This window comes from Lupinus angustifolius, chromosome LG13 (genome assembly GCF_001865875.1).
Source record: "Lupinus angustifolius cultivar Tanjil chromosome LG13, LupAngTanjil_v1.0, whole genome shotgun sequence".
In the NCBI taxonomy this organism is placed as follows: Eukaryota; Viridiplantae; Streptophyta; class Magnoliopsida; order Fabales; family Fabaceae; genus Lupinus; species Lupinus angustifolius.
The window spans coordinates 3,420,705-3,437,640 of NC_032021.1; the positions used below are offsets into that span (position 1 = coordinate 3,420,705).

Sequence of the window (16,936 nt, forward strand, 5' to 3'; positions counted from 1 at the left end):
ACTTATTAAATCCTATAAAAAATTGACCGAGACTTGAAATTTCCGTCACGTGCCTGAAGATTCCACCTTAGTACATAAAGTGTCAGATAAAAGAGTAATTAACAAAATCCTGACATTGTTTGTTCACTAGAAATGCAACAAAGGGCTTGTTAATTGGGCTGACAGTGTCAGAGGAGGGTTAAGGAAAATGTGAGCTGTATAAACATGTGACTGTGGCAACTATTGATAATACAAACATGTCTATAATAATTTAATATCAAATATAAAATACTACATATACCCTGGGCAGTCTAAAAAACAACACCAGGTTCACTTTATTTTATTATCATTTTTAATTAAATCAAATAAAAAACATGTTGGCAATGGTGGAGAACATATTCCAAGCCTGAAGTTGTTTGAAACAAGCTGAAGTTTTGCAAACTAAATTGAATGTAAAAAAAATATATGCAGTGAATAAAAGTTTGAGGGACTGTCACTACATCATAAAATCACGTACAAATAAATAGTAAATGATACATTAATTATATATGATTCTTTATACTGACAATATATTTATTACAATTTTTGGATTATATTTCACTTAGTTTCAATCCAACTCCATCCAATATCACATCTTTAGTAAACTTTTTTTGTCCATATGTATTTATATTATTTATTCCAAACAATATTGTAAAATATCTATCTTCTTGCTTTTATAAATAAATTTATACATTAAGAAATCACTCTGACATGGCCATCCATCATTAGAAATTTGGATAATTTAAATTGAGATTATCTCAAGAAGGATTTCCTACTTAGGAATTCAGTGTATTGTATAACACACTTTATAAAATTCATAATAAACACACCCTCAGTAACTCACTATAATATAATTTTAGAGGAACCAAATCTTACAGGAATAGAGACTTCCACTTCTAAAAAACAAAAAAAGTCTTATCTAATCAAAACCCTTTTCAATTTCAAGCTGTCGACTTGCACTAGTTAAATGAATCCATGTAACATGCTGCACGTGCATGATTTGGGTAGTGACATTCTCTTATGACTTTTTTTCGTACTCAATATTACTTAGAATCAACATAATTACCCAATCCAATTAAGAACGAGTTGGTTACGTTGTAATATTTCATAAATACCTATCCAAATAGTTTTGCATAAATTATTTCGCTAAAAAGGAAAAAGAACTTTGAACATGAACTAAGGGCAAAAAAAACTTGAGATTGAGTTGGTCCTTTTGCCAATTTGTTCTTAGAGGAATATGAATGGAAAATGAATGCTTAAGTCAGTGTTTTTTTATGCATTAATAGAGGAATATAAATAAAATACGAATGTTTGAGAATTATTTCGTAAGTGTCTTTTATGAATTTGAATTCTTTCTCTTATCTTTACTTTCCTATAATAATTAATTCGCAAATGAGTGAGATTATTTTCCAATAATGGAGAAAGAGTTATGTGAAAAAACAAAGAAAACACAAAATATAAAATAACACATTAATTATATTAAGATTACAATTCTACTCTTAACACTCAAAGAAAAAATCCATTAATGTAAAGAAGTTTTACTCATGACAAGCATGGAAATGAATTTGTTTTTTATTTCATTGCTGGGCCTTCGACTTTTTATCTGCTAAGCATGATTTCACCACAACCTATTAGCCCAACACATTTTATAAGGCCTTGTTTATCTATATTTTATGTCATGTGGATTGTGGTTACACTAATGTTGAATGAAGAAAGATCATATATCCTAAGAAAATCTTATTCTCATGTATTAAGATAATCAAACTTCATAGAATAATGTAAAAATATTAATTTATATTATTTTAATTTTTCTTTTTAATTAAATGAGATCTTCTAATTGGATAGAGACACCAAGTAGAGCATGTGAACATGTAATCCTCATCCCTATTCTATAACAAGAAATGTGGTAGCATCACCTATAAATGGAAACAACCGCACTCAATCACTTTCATCTTCAACTCCAAGTACCAGTAGAAGTAGCTGATTAAGTGTTCATAAACCGAAGCTCACGATGTGCACAATTCTTGATTATATTGTTACTGATTTTAACTCAAACAAGTTTAGTGTAAGGTTTAGTTTGAGCCAAGTTTGTCTCTTGGTTTCATGGAGCCTCAACCCAGTTAAGATATGCAGTAATAGAAAGACAAATACACTTAAAACAAGAGAAAAAAATAAACATCTAACATTATGAATTTATCAGAATGCATGAACATTGAGAATCTATGAATAGCATTGTGCATCCAGAATTAGATCTACATTATTTGATCTATAACAAAACGATGTACCCACTAACAAGCGTCGATAGTGTTGTTGGTGAAGATAATAAGAGTATGGGCTCATTGTCCCAACAAGTTCTTGAGTACAATTTTCTTAATAAATGTACGTACATCGAATTTGACATAATAGTAAGGGTATATAGGGGGACCTCACCCTAAAAGAAGGGTCATTTTAGCATGGGTTGGTCCCTCATCCCACACCATTAGGTCTGAGTTTATGGAAATGATTACCTATCCCAGTATACCTCACCAAACCCCACCAAAGGAGTTATTCCATACACATCCTTATAGGTTCATTCCCTCACCCCATTACCTGTCTTGCAGACAACTTTAATATTACTATCAACGAATGGTACATTATTCTATTTTGCTTTATGATTTAATGTCATCCTTTAAATTAAACGATATTAAATGATAGAGCAAACTGTTGTGAAATTGAAATTAACATCATACCGAGTTAAACATATTCTTCCATGTCAGTTTTCTTGTTTTGAAATTTATACGTAAATTGGACTTTAGCTAAATAAAAAAGAGACATTTTAATCATACCCTATTGGTGCTTACTACTTAATTTTGTTCATCTATGGAATCTACAAAATACTGTTTTTCACGGCAATGGCCAACGAGTTAGTATCAATGATAACAACTAAATGAGACACTTCACTAGTCAACCCGTTTTGATTACTCAAGCAAAAAATGATTATCCATGCCAAGGTAAATATTGCCCAATAAATTGTATTTCTTCCAACAACCCCTGAAAAAAATTAATATTTACATCATCAAAATATAGGAACTATGCAATTTCGTTCAGAATATAATCTTATAACACAATTGCGAAGAAATTCACCAAAACTGCATGACTCTGAAAAAAAGAGTTCAGAAGAAATAAGTTTGGCTTCTTTATTTTTTATCCTTAAAATACAGATTGGGCTGATTACATTTCTACTGTTAAAGGATCTTCAGATTACAGCCAATCAATTTCTTCTATTTTATTATCCTAAATATTATTAAATATTATTTGCATCCAAATCAAACTACGCATTATTGCGAAATGAGACGTTGATAAATAACCTTTATTTTTTCATCTGGGCTTCGTCCTTTTACATTTATTTTATTCAGTTAAAAGTATTGTGTTCCGTCCCCGGATTTGTTTAATCTTTTCTTTTTCAGTGAAAAAAATGTAATTTCGCACAAGCATCCATCGGTCAAAATCAAATAAAATAACAAAAGTGTAATATTCAGTTTAAAAATTTATATTATCTATCACATTTAGAGTCAACACTAATTAATAGTATCGTACTGGAATACATTTTTTTCTCACTCAAATAACAAATAGTGACTGCAGTGAAATGTTGAACACAGTGTATTTGCTTTTACATGCTAACTGAATCCCAAAATATCCACAAATAATGGAAATCGGAACCACTTAGCTCCTATAATTATGATAGGCGTAACATGTAGTTATAACAAAAAGGAAACAAAAGCAAGAAAATAAATCCAATGAAAAAAAAGTTATTTGTATAAAAAAGATTAACATAACATAGGATAAACAACGTTCCCTTAGTCATTAACAAACTAATCTAATTAACTTGCATAAAGATTACAGAATTTTGACAAACTTTAACAATTTCAGAAATCAGAAAGCAATCAACTCAGAAACAATAATTAATTTTAACAATAACAGTATACTGTCTCCAAGGATATGCTACTTATTCCCAAGTATTTACACTTAGTCATTCATAGTCATTATCTTCAACATGTTGTCATCATCTACATGAGCAATTCATTCACCCACCCCAGATCCGGGTCATTTACATCATCAACAACCTTTGCCACATTCTTATAAAAGTTGCTGGTTGAATATCTACCGTTGGATGAGAAGCTTTCAGTTGTAGGAGAAGGAGAAAGAACAAAACGTTGCTGCTGATCCTCACAGTTGAAGGAAGCATCAAGCCAATTCAAATTCTTCTTATGTACTTTGGAAGAAGAAGAAGAAGAAAGATGAGAATTATAATTAGAATTTGTATCAGCAACACTGAAACCCTTCAATGAACACATAAGCTCATTGAGCATGTCTTTATAACTAATCACACCAACACTATCATGATGGTTTTTCTCAGATCCTACAAACCTAGACATGGATGAGACCCCATTTGCAGGAGAAGAAGATGGTGACATTGGTGGAGAATAAAAATGAGACATGCCAAACAAAGTAGAAGTTGGTGAACAAGTAGAACCACAAGAATTACAATGACAAAATAAACAAGAGTGTTTAATGTCTGAAGTGTTCAAGAACTCGCCCTTGTTATTATTGTTGCATGAGTTAATGATTTCATTTGAAGTAGGATGTGAATTTATGGGTAGAACCCTAAGTTGGCGAGGTGTGTGTGCAAAGAAGCACACTTTTCGCTTGCAATTCTTGCCATCTTTGCAAGCTTCTGTTCTATACCTAGCAGGGTGCAACCAGCACTCAAAAACCCCGTGAGAGAACTCACATGTGTCGCCGTGGCTGCATGACCCGCAGCCACGGCGATACTCAGGACAGACGGTACTAGAATAGTAGTACCGTCTGGGGTCCCGTCGTCGAGCCTTCTCGCCGGGGTGAGCAAAAGGGCAGTCAGTCCAGTCATGGCTGCGGCTGCGACTGCACTTCCGCACCTTGAACTCGTACATGCGGAAATGATCCGACGAGTAAGGGTCAGAATCGTCATCAGATTCATCAACCATGTTCATGTTGTTGTGAGGAAGGTACTTTTGGAAAAGGGTCTCATCAGAAAACATGTCGGCAGCGCCGTCATGTGTGATGGTGGCACGGCGAGGGAGGCGCTTCCTTGGTGGGATGTCAATGTCCCTGAGGGATTTCTTAAGGGATAAAAGTTGGTGGGAGGATTGAAACTTGTGTTGCTCAGCACACACAATGCTCATTTTTTTGGGTATGGGGAGTTACCCTGTTGTTTTTGTGTGAGATTCTAAGAGAGAGAAAAAGGGTTGTTGTGATACAATGAAGAATGGGTTTGAGGGCCAGAAAGGAAAGAGAATGAGTTATATAGGAAGGTTTACTTGAGGAGAGGATCATAGAAAATGTGACATTTATCTATCATCTTTAATTAATCACAAACAATACCATATAAAATATATAGATATATTTGTTGTGAAAGATAACCACATACCTAAAAAAAATCAATTCATTAACTATCATGGGATATCTTAGTTATACACAAAATAAAAATAATAACAAAAGGAACAACAATTTTACCACTTAACTTATGATAACTTTTTTATCTTCAAAAGTAAAAATATAAGAAACAATAATAACTCACTTCTGGTTATACTCTAGAAAAACCTTATTCTATGTGGAGTGTGTCAAGGGTGTGACGAGCATAGGGGTGCAACGTGGCTGCATAGTATTTGGGATAATCATGCAAAAGAGGGTACGTGGCAGTTTGACAATTCTTTGCAGGAATCACCTTTGCCTATGTGTGACTTTGCTACAAAGGTAGGGTTGTTGAGACCATGCTATGGCAAATTTTGGATATAATGTTGCTATACTTTTATCGGGTTATGCTAGTGCTCAGTGTCACGGGTAGCAATCAAAATTCTATATCACATGGGTGAATCAGTGGGACTGATAGTGATGAGCTTTTGCATAAGAAATTTCTTTATTTGACTGCAGATCCAAAAGATTTTTTAAGCATTAACTCCCTTTTTATCTACTTTCTTTTGTCTTCCATGATTATGTGTTTTTTAAAATAAAATCCGTTGTGACTGATTTTTCCATGTTGAAATGAAATCATGGGGAATTTTTACTATCCTTTTTTGGCAATCCATTTAAAAAAAATACATTTGACTGATTTTTCATGATATTTTGATACTCGTCAATTAAAAAAATTGTATTGAGTCAAATTAATTAGGAAATTAAATTAATAGCTGAAAAATAAAATTCATTACTACTTAGATCAACAAAACGTGATCTCGAAAATGTGCTGCATTGCTGACAGTCAAGTCTACAAATTATTCAACTCTGAACAGAGGAAAGGAAACAACAATTCAACCTTGATTGAATTTGAAGACAATTCCTTAAAAAACTAACCAAATTTAGAAATTAAGAACAATTAAATTCGTGAAAACCAAACCCTGCTGCATTGCTGACAGAACCTGTGGCATGCCAGCCACAATGACAACCTTAGCCTTGGCATGAAAATCACACACTTTGTGCCTCCTATGATACTGCTTTCTATGATGAAGATCCACATCATACTTGTCCACTTGACAAATCATCATTCCAAATACACCCCTTCTTCTTCCTTTGCCTCAGACTTATCAACATTCCGAGGAACACTTAAGCACAAGAAGAAAATTCAATATAAAAAGGTTGTATAGGTGTAAAGTTGTATAAAATTAGTTACACTTTCCTTTTTTGTATTTTCTATTTTTACCCTTGTGTAACAGAGGATTACTTTTTCTATGTAATATAATTTGTCCTTGGTGAATTGTATTTAACCGATTCCTTGGTGAATGAGAAATAACAAGAAAGAAGAATATTTCTCTTCCATGGATTTTTGCTTTCCTCTCTTCTTTACTTCTGTCATTATTAAGATGGTATTAGAGCTTGTTAAGCTCTGATTCGTCTTCCTCTTTCTTTCTTTTCTTTTCTTCCTCACGAAGGTCTTCTTTCAATCTTCAACTTCTTTTATGTAAAATTTAGTTTCCCCAAATTGATTCACCATGATGAATCAAGGTTTTTATGACTTTAATGTCAATCCTTCTAATCCTTTCTTTCTACATTCGAGTAAGAATCTATCCGTTATTCTTGTTTCACCTCTGTTGAATGGAAATAATTTCCATTCATGGTCAAGAGCTATGAAGCTTGCTTTGCAATCAAAGAACAAGCTCAACTTCATTGATCACAGTGTCACTCAGACTCCTCTCTCAAGTCCTCTTTATGCACAATGGTTAAAATGCAATACCATGGTGTTGTCATGAATTCAACATTATGTTGAGCAATCCATAGTGAAATCAATTATATGGATTGATAGTGCAACAAAAGCTTGGCAAGATCTCTATGAAAGGTTTTCCCAAGGAAATATGTTCATGATAGCTGAATTGTAAAAGGAATTTTACAAACTCAATCAAGATAACCTCTCAATTTTTGACTATTTCACTCAACTAAAGGTCTTATGGGAAGAGATTGAGAATTTTAGGCCAATAGGATATTGTAGATGGTCCCTGCCTTGCTCTTGTGGAATCATTGAATTGGTCAAAGCTTACAGAGACCAAGACTATCTAAATCGTTTTTAAAGGGATTGAATGAATAATATGCTCAAGTTCGTTATCAGATAATGCTTATTGAACCCTTACCAACAATTGGTAAGGTTTTCTCCATGCTTATGCAGCAGGAGAGGCAATTGAATGCCACCCCGGATCTAGGAAGTGATCTGAAGGCTATGACCTTCCAAACACGGAACAATTTCTCTAGAAACAATAGTAATTATGAAGGACAAAAGGGAAGAGGTTTTCAGACAAATAGAGACATGTGCATAATGAATAACTATGGTACTGGAAAAAGCCAATCTAATAAGTTCTGTACTTATTGTGAAAGAACTAATCATACAATGGATACATGTTTTCTCAAACATGGATATTCACCAGGCTATCAAAACCATAGAACAAATAGAATGAGAAACAATGTTGATGGTTCTATGACTGATAGTAACTCTACTTATGAAGATAAATCAGGAGGAAGTATGGAAGTTTTTACCAAGGAACAAGTCAAGGGAATACTGAGTTTGCTAGAAAAGGTTAATCTAAATGCTAACGATTTTGCAAATTCTGCTACCATCATCAATAGTTCATAATGCATTGTTGAACCTGCTGTGAACACTGCTTCTGCTGCAACAGGTAAAGTGATTAGTAGTTGGTTATTAGACACATGGATAACTGATCACATCACACATGATTTGCAGCTTATCGACAATAAAAGATTCATATCACCAATAATGATTACTCTGCCTAATGATTAAAGAGTTTCAACTATTATCTCGCACAATGCTTATTATAGATACATTGGTAAGTGAAAGTGAGAACCACTAGTTGCAGCCACCCTAAGTTTGTGATCCATGCCTTCTTTTTATGTTTTACTATAATGTGCGTGTGTATATAGTGTAAAAACTAAATAAAAGATAAAAGACAACGTTATTTGTTATAAGAAAAAGTGACATTCAATAACAAGAAAGTTTGATATCTTTTGTTGAAAATCCATGCGAATGGGAAGCAATGATATAATCTAATCCTCATTATTTATAATGATTGAGATCACATAATGATTGAGTATGGACTATCTCCCAAAACCCACCACTATCTGTAAAGTATACAACAAATTTTGACATTCTAAAAAACAAACAAACTACCAAATGACAAGATTAGCTATTTATGTTTCTTTTTTATTATGTCATATTCTCTTTCCCCTAAAAGTAAAGTATTAAAGTTTGGCGTTAGTGTATAATGTATATCCCTTATCCGAGGTCTGTCCTCACCATCCCTCAAAATATTATATATTTTAATGGGTTCCATGCATACAAGTACAACCGATATCAGTGGAAGCAGTGGAGTGTGCACCACTAAATTAAAACATACAAATTTAAAAAGCTAAATTCAGCAAAATACTAAAGTAATTTTATATATTGTGAATACTATATGTATGAACATCACTACATTTGTATATATTACGATAGTTAGAAGAACCCATTTCAAAAATCTACAACTACCCATTTTGTGAATCATTCCTACATATGTTTTTGTATATGGAACAGTTGAGTAAATTGTGGATGATATAGATTAATGCACTTTCGACTTTAGAGGACGATGCCATCAGCACATTCTTTGGTATATTTTGAATTATCTATTTTAATATATTTTTGAGAGGTGATGATTTTGAAAATTTCTTATATTTATTTATTACTTATTTTTAATTACACAAAGTGTAGCATGAAACTTTACTATTGCTTACTCAGAAAATTAATTACATTATTTTATTTTTTAAAAGTGTTTTAGATATGCATGTTTCGAAAAAGTATAGTGTTTATAAGTACTTTTAACTTCATAATTGCGATTTGGATGTTACACATAACACAATGTACTTTTCACAGTCAGACATCATGGCAAAGGCTATGTGTGGAATTGGAAAATAAAGGGATGGAATTGAAGTCAAAAGATTAGATTATGTTATGTAATCTATAGTGTACGTACTACCCACTAAAATTTTGAAGAAGAAAAATATCACTAACATAATCAGCTACAAACCAATGCCCCAATATACAATTATGAGAAGAATTGTACTGAATATGGATTCTACCCCAACCTGTAAAAAACATAAGAAAAAGTCAGAAATTGTAAAACGCAACCTAAATACTTTAGTTATATAAAAGAGAATAAAGTTATATGGAGATAAGTTATCTCCTTCCGCCACTGAAATATTATGACATGTGTGTCATATGTTACAACCAAGAAATAATTGTTCATTTCAACTTTAGGCATGAATGACAAGGGGCAAAAGCATATGACAATGTACATCTCGGATGACACTAAACACATTACCAAAATTATGAAGTTGGGCAGGGTCAGTTGATCCTATTAGTATGAACATGGTGTTAATCTCTTCAGGCCGGCGGAAGCGGGCGCCGACAAGTTGGGCACTCCATCTTTATATCCATCCATCTTTGCAAACAGCCAGAGTGGAAGAAATGATCACATGGTGTCACCTGTTTAGGAATTTCTGCATTAGATAGATAATCCAGATTGTTAATATTAATTCAAATAGACAAAGGTTTCTGTTCACATACCATGCAATCATTAGATGGATGACTAAGATCAATGGTTGTCATGCAAATTACACAATCTGCGACATGACTTGTATCTTGAGCAAACCTCCTATAATAGCTGTATTTCTCAGGTAGAATCTGCAAATCATGAAGAGACTGAGAGAGAAGCAATATGCGAAATGGAAAACGGTAACATACAGCTGCGTCACGATCCATGTTTAGTTGAGAAAACCTAGAGAGCACAGATTCCAAAACCAAGTGTTTGTATCCATCTTCGCCACATTATCATGCTTGTAGTAAAATAAATAAAAAGTCACCGGTACTATGGAGCAATATTATCAACACAAAGAATAGAACCAAACAATTAATTCTAGCAAATGATTCAAAGAACCTCAGTTAAACATAATGTGATCAGCAAAACTCAACTTCAAGTAAAAAAGAACGGGTTAAGTCAGCCGAATATAAGTGGTTACAAGGTCTCAACCTGGTGAGGAATGAAGCAACGTGACCCAAGGTAGTGCTGAAGTAGAAGAATTGCAGCTTGAAGTCCAATAAATACAGTCAGATAGACACACCACCTGTGGTCTGGTTCTATCCGCATGAAGTTGTCCGGACAACAGAAAATATATAATGGTATTGCTAGCCGAGTAACAGTCATGCCTATGATATAATGAGGATGCAATGGCTTGCGTGAATCACGAACAACATTGGTGATTATCTGAGGTATCCAGAAGGAGTATACAAGAAGAAGAATAGGTTTCAAATAATAATGGAATTCATACATGAGCAGAATGCCGGCGAAGAGGATCCCAGCTGAAAGAGAAGTTAAACAGTTAGATCTGAACCACACTTCCTACAAGGAAATCTTTAAATCAATTGAAACAGCTGGAAACATATAACTAGAGTTATCTGGCATGCTTAAACACTAGAGTGGCATAGAAAAAATATTTGGATATGGACACTCTAAGAATCTAAGGTACAAAGGTGGCCTAGCCCAAATGAAAATAAATAATTACTATACAGTCAGATATCTGCCATTCCATTATGCTTATTTTAACATTGCGACCATTCGCTCATGCATGCTTTAATTTTATAGGTTCTTGTTGGCCTAAAAGCAGATATAGTCAATGTCTGAATGATATGTGAAGTTCATAGATAACAAAACAGAATTCTAAAGAGATATTCAAGTAAAGACAATTAACCAACATTATATTTTTATACATTACATTAATACTTTCAAGTAAGCAACAATAATCAACCTGAAGTTGGCTGGCTCATTAAGTAGAGTGATAATTTCAGACAGTTAAATGACTTAAATCGTTAAGAAAATAACATAATGTGATCATAGAGCCAATCAATAGATGGCAAACCACTGTAAAGAAATCAGATTGCAAGGAAACTTCAATTCAGAATTAGTAAACTTACATAAGCGCCTGTATAAAGCTGAAAGCTCACGCCTCATTGTCTCCCAACCTTCCCCGTTACTCAAAGGCCTACTTGCTTTCCAGACGACAAGAATATATCTCATCTCAAATATTGAGAAAACCACAAATTTAAAGAATGCAGCAGTTGCAAAGGCGTTAAACAATGATTCTGCATGGAAGGAAATAATAACACTTACTCATCAGACAATCTTTCTAAATGAGAGTAGTCAACAGCTCAAGTCACATCTTATTGTAAGAATGTTACAATGATAACACAATACTGCAATTACTGTGAACGCAAGTATATTTTTAATCTTCTTCTTAGGTACAATCTAAGCATAAAAACTGAACCTATGACGTTCAGCAAACTAATTTATAATCTTCTTACCCTACTAATTGCTCCTGACAAGGCAAAGTTAAAGAACCTGAATGCTACAATTTTCTGGTGTGCTCTATGAATTAAATGTTGTAGATTATTTTGATTCTAGGAACTCAGTTACACACAGAAATACTAGGTTGAAAGGTTGAAGGTGGTATGTAGACAGATAGAGTATCCAATCCAAGTATAAATCTTCAAGGTGCTCTATGGGTCATGCACCTGTGTTTATATGTGTGTGGTTATACATATACTGATGCGTATAAAAAAGGCAAAGAGGGAGTCATAAGGTGGTTAGGGTAAGAGATTTAAGGAGCAGTGATAAGGAGGTTCAGGGTTCAAAACCCCAACCACGGAAAAAATACTAGCATTTGGCTATAAAAAAACAAGGCAAAGATAAACTACCATTACAGCCTTCAGACCAAACAAAAAAGCTAAGGGCACGGGAAAATAATGGAGGCCCTCATCCAATTAGAAAGGATCCTTTGATATTTTATCTCACCCTCAAACTCTACATAAATACCAGATACATGTTTACAAGGAAAGAGCTGTCTGTAGAGCAATCTCTGATTAAATAAAAGTCCCTATTATTTATTTGGAAAACTTACCAACTACTATTCCTGCAGTGAGATGTAAAAGGCAAAGATAAGCATCAATTATAGCTTGCTGACCAACCATTAGTATTGAAACCTTAGCAGCCCCCTGCACGGTTATATATGAATCATTATCAACTTCTATAAGCAAACATTTATAAGGTTGCTTGTTTTGTGACCTTGGAGGTCATCAATTCAAATGTTGGAAATAGTCACTCCACTTGCGAGGGTAAGGTTGTGTACATCTATCATCCTCATATTCCACTAAATGAGAACCCCATGCACTAAGCCCACCCTTTTTTTACATTTATCAATTATAACGTAATAAATGATGATGGAATAAATATTGCCAGGTCCTTTCATTCAAATATTGGAACATTTTTATCAGTTCAATTCATTAAATCTATAGAGTGACATTTCATATAAAGTTCTGAAGTGAATCTTACAGATTGAGTAACATATCAGTTCAATTCAGTAAATGTATAGCGTGAAATTTCATATAAATTTCTGAAGTGAATCTTACAGATTGAGTGTTGCTGTGCTCCATCTGCCGAATCAATAGAAGAACTTGCAAGAAAGAGACCTGGCATATGTACACTAAGGAGCTCACAAAGTAATGGATAATAAGAGTCTTAAAGCTGAAAGAGGTTAATTATCGAAGGATACAAAAGTAACCATCAACGTGTAGTTCACTGCTTTACTATAGTAAGCTTCCACGTTAACAGATGATGCATTTAACTGCAAAGGAGAGAAGCACTCTCCATCATCATCCACCGATGGGCTCTCCATTAACCCCTCCAAGTGAAAAGAATCACGCCTCCCTCCTATAAGAATTTATATAAAAAATTGGTAAAACATAACATAAAAATATAAAATTTCATCAATAACAAGAATGCACTTAAAAAAACAATAATTCCTAGTAAAATCCATCTGCAATTAATATTAATAAGGACAGCCTAGTGCACGAGACTCCCACTTATTGGGGTCTGGGGAGGATAGATATACATAGCCTTACATCCGCAAGCGGAGAGACTGTTTTCAGGATTTGAGCTCATGACCTCATGGTCACTAAGCAACAACCTTACCGTTGTGCCAAGCTCACCCTCTATCTGCAATTAATATTAATATTCATAAATAATCAATTTCGTTATTAAATGTGACCAGAAGCTTCCTGTCGCCACGGCAAAATGGCCATTATAACTTCATTTTTCCAAAAGTTATTTTATTACAAAGAAGAGAGAAGGATTGCAAGAAGCAACAGAAGATATTCATACGCTGAGAGAACTCAAGTACCATGTTTTGATGATGGCAAGCGTGAAACCTGTGCAGCAATTTCAACATTACAATGTTTGTCCATATCATAAAATGGAGCTACAGTAAGGGCAAAAGGAAATAGCAAGTCAATGGTAGAACATGAACCAACAAAAGAAAAGGGAAAAAATCTCTTCAAAAATATACTAGAAAACTAATAAGTATATAAGTTACAAGATTTTCTTCTCCGCATCCTATCTCGTGAAGATTCTTGCAATACTTGAGATGAGAAAACTCCAAGCTGCCAGAAAACCACATAATACAACAAGTAAGAACATTGAATGCTCACTTTACTCCCAAAGACCATAGTTCTTTTCACATATGAGGACCTACTAGCTAATACTCTCCTTAAATGGAAACATGTAGAAGGTCCAGAACCTAAGTGTAGAAACTAAGCTACTAACATATTCCAATACCAACAAAGCAAAGACAACTAACTAGCAAGCTTGTGATGCCAGGTAAAATTTCATGAAAAAATATAACAAAAATTTGGACAGTAGCATCCTTGGTGAAATTATAGGACTCAATGAAATATCAATTATGCCGAATAATAAACATTTCTATTGATCATCAAAATCAGATGTGTTGCTAAAGATTATCGTATACTATAGAATCAATACCATGTGAACAATAAATGATGTATCTAGAAAGATGAGATACCAGATGGTATGGATTAGATAAAATATAATCATCACCCTGATTCAACCCTCCCTCTTTTCCACTGCAATAAGAGAAAGCAAAAATAAACTTCAGAAAATTTAGATAGTATAGACCTTAGTAAATTTATTTCAACTGTATATAAAATCTGATAATCCAATAAAATACAACACAGACAAGAAAAGAGAACATAAAAAACCAATTCACATAGAATCCAAATTTGGACTTTTTTCAAAATATTTAAACAATCATGATAATATGTCTTTGTAACACTGAATGAATGAGCCCTTCCTATACAATTTCATCTATTTAATTATCTAACTCAAGCAACTAACCACTTTTAGAACAAACTCAACTAGACCCCACTAACCACCCATCTAACTAACTCTGTTGAGCTTAACAACTTGTCAGCCAAAGTAGGCCCAGCTCTGTATCGTAAGAAAAGTAAATTAAGGTCTCATTGAACATAAATGAGATTTAAAATCAGAGCTATATCATAATCTACTGCATTAGAAAACAAATTATGCTAATCTATGGAAAGGAGTTTGTGGAAATTAAATTCAAAACTGCTGATACCCAGATTAGTGATATGTCGCAAGTCTTAAGCACTACTAATGAGTTCCCCTCCATTGTTTACTATGTCACTTAACATAAAACAAGCGTTCTTAATTAATTTAATATGTGTCACTCTTTGATTTACTATCAGTCAATACAAGTTTTATTCTAGTCCAAAGTTCCCATGTAGGAGTGATTACTAAGTTCTGAATGCAGTATTAGCAGTTTTATACAGAGACGGTTACTTAAGAGGGTGAGCCTCAGCACAAGGTTACTTGCCTTGTGACCTGGAAGGTCAATGGTTCAAATCCTGAAAATAGTCTTTTTGCTTGCAATAGTAAGATTACATACATCTACCCTCCCCAGACTCCACTAGGTGGGAGCCTCGTGCATTGGGCCACCATTTTATAGTTAATTGTATTTTCCACATGCATATGGGTTGACTGGTGCATCTATTTCATTCTTAAATGTTATGTATGCATAGGATTTAGCCATACACACAAAAAGATCCTCTTCACAGTCTCAATTTAGAATGGTATCTGAATGCAAAAAGGCCTCATAAAATTGAGCAGCTTGGCAGCACTTCAAATTAGTGTTACCTGCTGGTTATCATTCGAAGCTGCCTAAAAGGCCATATATATACACCTTCTATTCTGATTTGGGAACCACCAACATTGTATTCTTTGTCAAACACATCATGGAACAAAACTACCCCCTGAAAGAACAGCATGAAAAGAGGAATACATTTTTTGTAGTAGAATTATTATTTGAGTGAAACTATTTAAGCAAACAACGACATATGATTCCCTATTTTCCTTAGTGCAATGAAAGGTTAGTGATGTATTTGGGTTTATGATATCCAAGATATGGTATTCAGCTCTAGATTGATTTCTGATAAATGCATACACATACACTAGAAACATGAAAATAATACACTCAAAATACATTTCATTCAGCAACAATGACAGATACTGCATAAAATATGATCCCTAGCAGCTTTAAGATATATAAAGATTATTATCCTCTCTAATCCTAAAATATGAATACATATATGAATCCAAATATGTATAAAAGCTCATAATACCAACAGAACAGACTATGATCTAGCTAGAGACATGGTTCCAAGCTATGGTATAAAACCATTTATTTAAGTTTACACTGGGTAAGGTCCAATAAATAAATTTGACTTGTTGACCATGTGAAAGAAAACATCCATTTATTTAATGCATTCCATTCTATACTAATGTTGGAAGATTAGGGTTTTTCATGAGTTAGGTGTCTTGTTAAGGTAGAACTAAGAATTATTATTGGGCTGGGAATGTCCTAGTATTATAACATTAAATTGACATCTTAAGAACAAATCTTTTAATAATTTAAAGTGTAGTAACATATGTGGCAACAAAAAACAGAATGAAATAGATATTTTGCATAATTCTTCAGTAGAGAGGAAAAGTATCATTGAACTTCACCAACTTTTAAGAAACTGCTGAATTCATTGATATTTTCAACATCTTACCTGCACATAATGAACACCAGTAATCTTTGTGGGAGTACTAGCCAACTCAATGACAGAATTCCCATTTGTTTTTCTGATGTCTGGAAATTTGGATGAGCCATTTGTGGTATCGAGAAATTTCCAATTCCCTGCATTTCAGATCAGAAGTTGACAAACTTAGAAACTCGTTACATAATAAATTAGTGAACATAGTTTATTTGAAATAACATGTACTTATTTACAAATGAAGCATATTTTAATAAATTGCACAGAATTTGTTTTACTATTACATGATTAGTCCACATGCCCTAAGTTACACCTGAATGGCCCCCGCCAAAATATTCTCTGTCTGTCTAGTGGTTACCAACTAAAAACGCATACTAACTAATGCAAAAAGGTAACAACCATAGCAAC

At 33.6% G+C, this 16,936-nt stretch overlaps 2 protein-coding genes across 2 annotated transcripts in view; both read right to left on the bottom strand.

Moving 5' to 3' along the window:
- LOC109363454 (zinc finger CCCH domain-containing protein 2-like) lies at positions 3,824–5,324 on the bottom strand. The gene has a single exon (XM_019609717.1). It carries the CDS (start codon positions 5,217–5,219, stop codon positions 4,065–4,067), a length of 1,155 nt encoding a protein of 384 aa, XP_019465262.1. The 5' UTR covers positions 5,220–5,324; the 3' UTR covers positions 3,824–4,064.
- The window catches only part of LOC109363163, an 8,617-nt gene continuing 1,172 nt past the window's right edge, over positions 9,492–16,936 (bottom strand). Inside the window, exons 3-15 of the mRNA XM_019609310.1 lie at positions 16,544–16,671; positions 15,627–15,742; positions 14,476–14,536; positions 13,990–14,056; positions 13,798–13,875; positions 13,171–13,328; positions 13,028–13,087; positions 12,520–12,613; positions 11,537–11,704; positions 10,596–10,924; positions 10,133–10,249; positions 9,888–10,051; positions 9,492–9,651 (exon numbers count right to left, since the gene is read on the bottom strand). Coding sequence (XP_019464855.1) covers positions 9,950–10,051; positions 10,133–10,249; positions 10,596–10,924; positions 11,537–11,704; positions 12,520–12,613; positions 13,028–13,087; positions 13,171–13,328; positions 13,798–13,875; positions 13,990–14,056; positions 14,476–14,536; positions 15,627–15,742; positions 16,544–16,671 — 1,478 coding nt within the window. The 3' untranslated portion in view covers positions 9,492–9,651; positions 9,888–9,949. The remainder of the gene's footprint in view (positions 9,652–9,887; positions 10,052–10,132; positions 10,250–10,595; positions 10,925–11,536; positions 11,705–12,519; positions 12,614–13,027; positions 13,088–13,170; positions 13,329–13,797; positions 13,876–13,989; positions 14,057–14,475; positions 14,537–15,626; positions 15,743–16,543; positions 16,672–16,936) is intronic.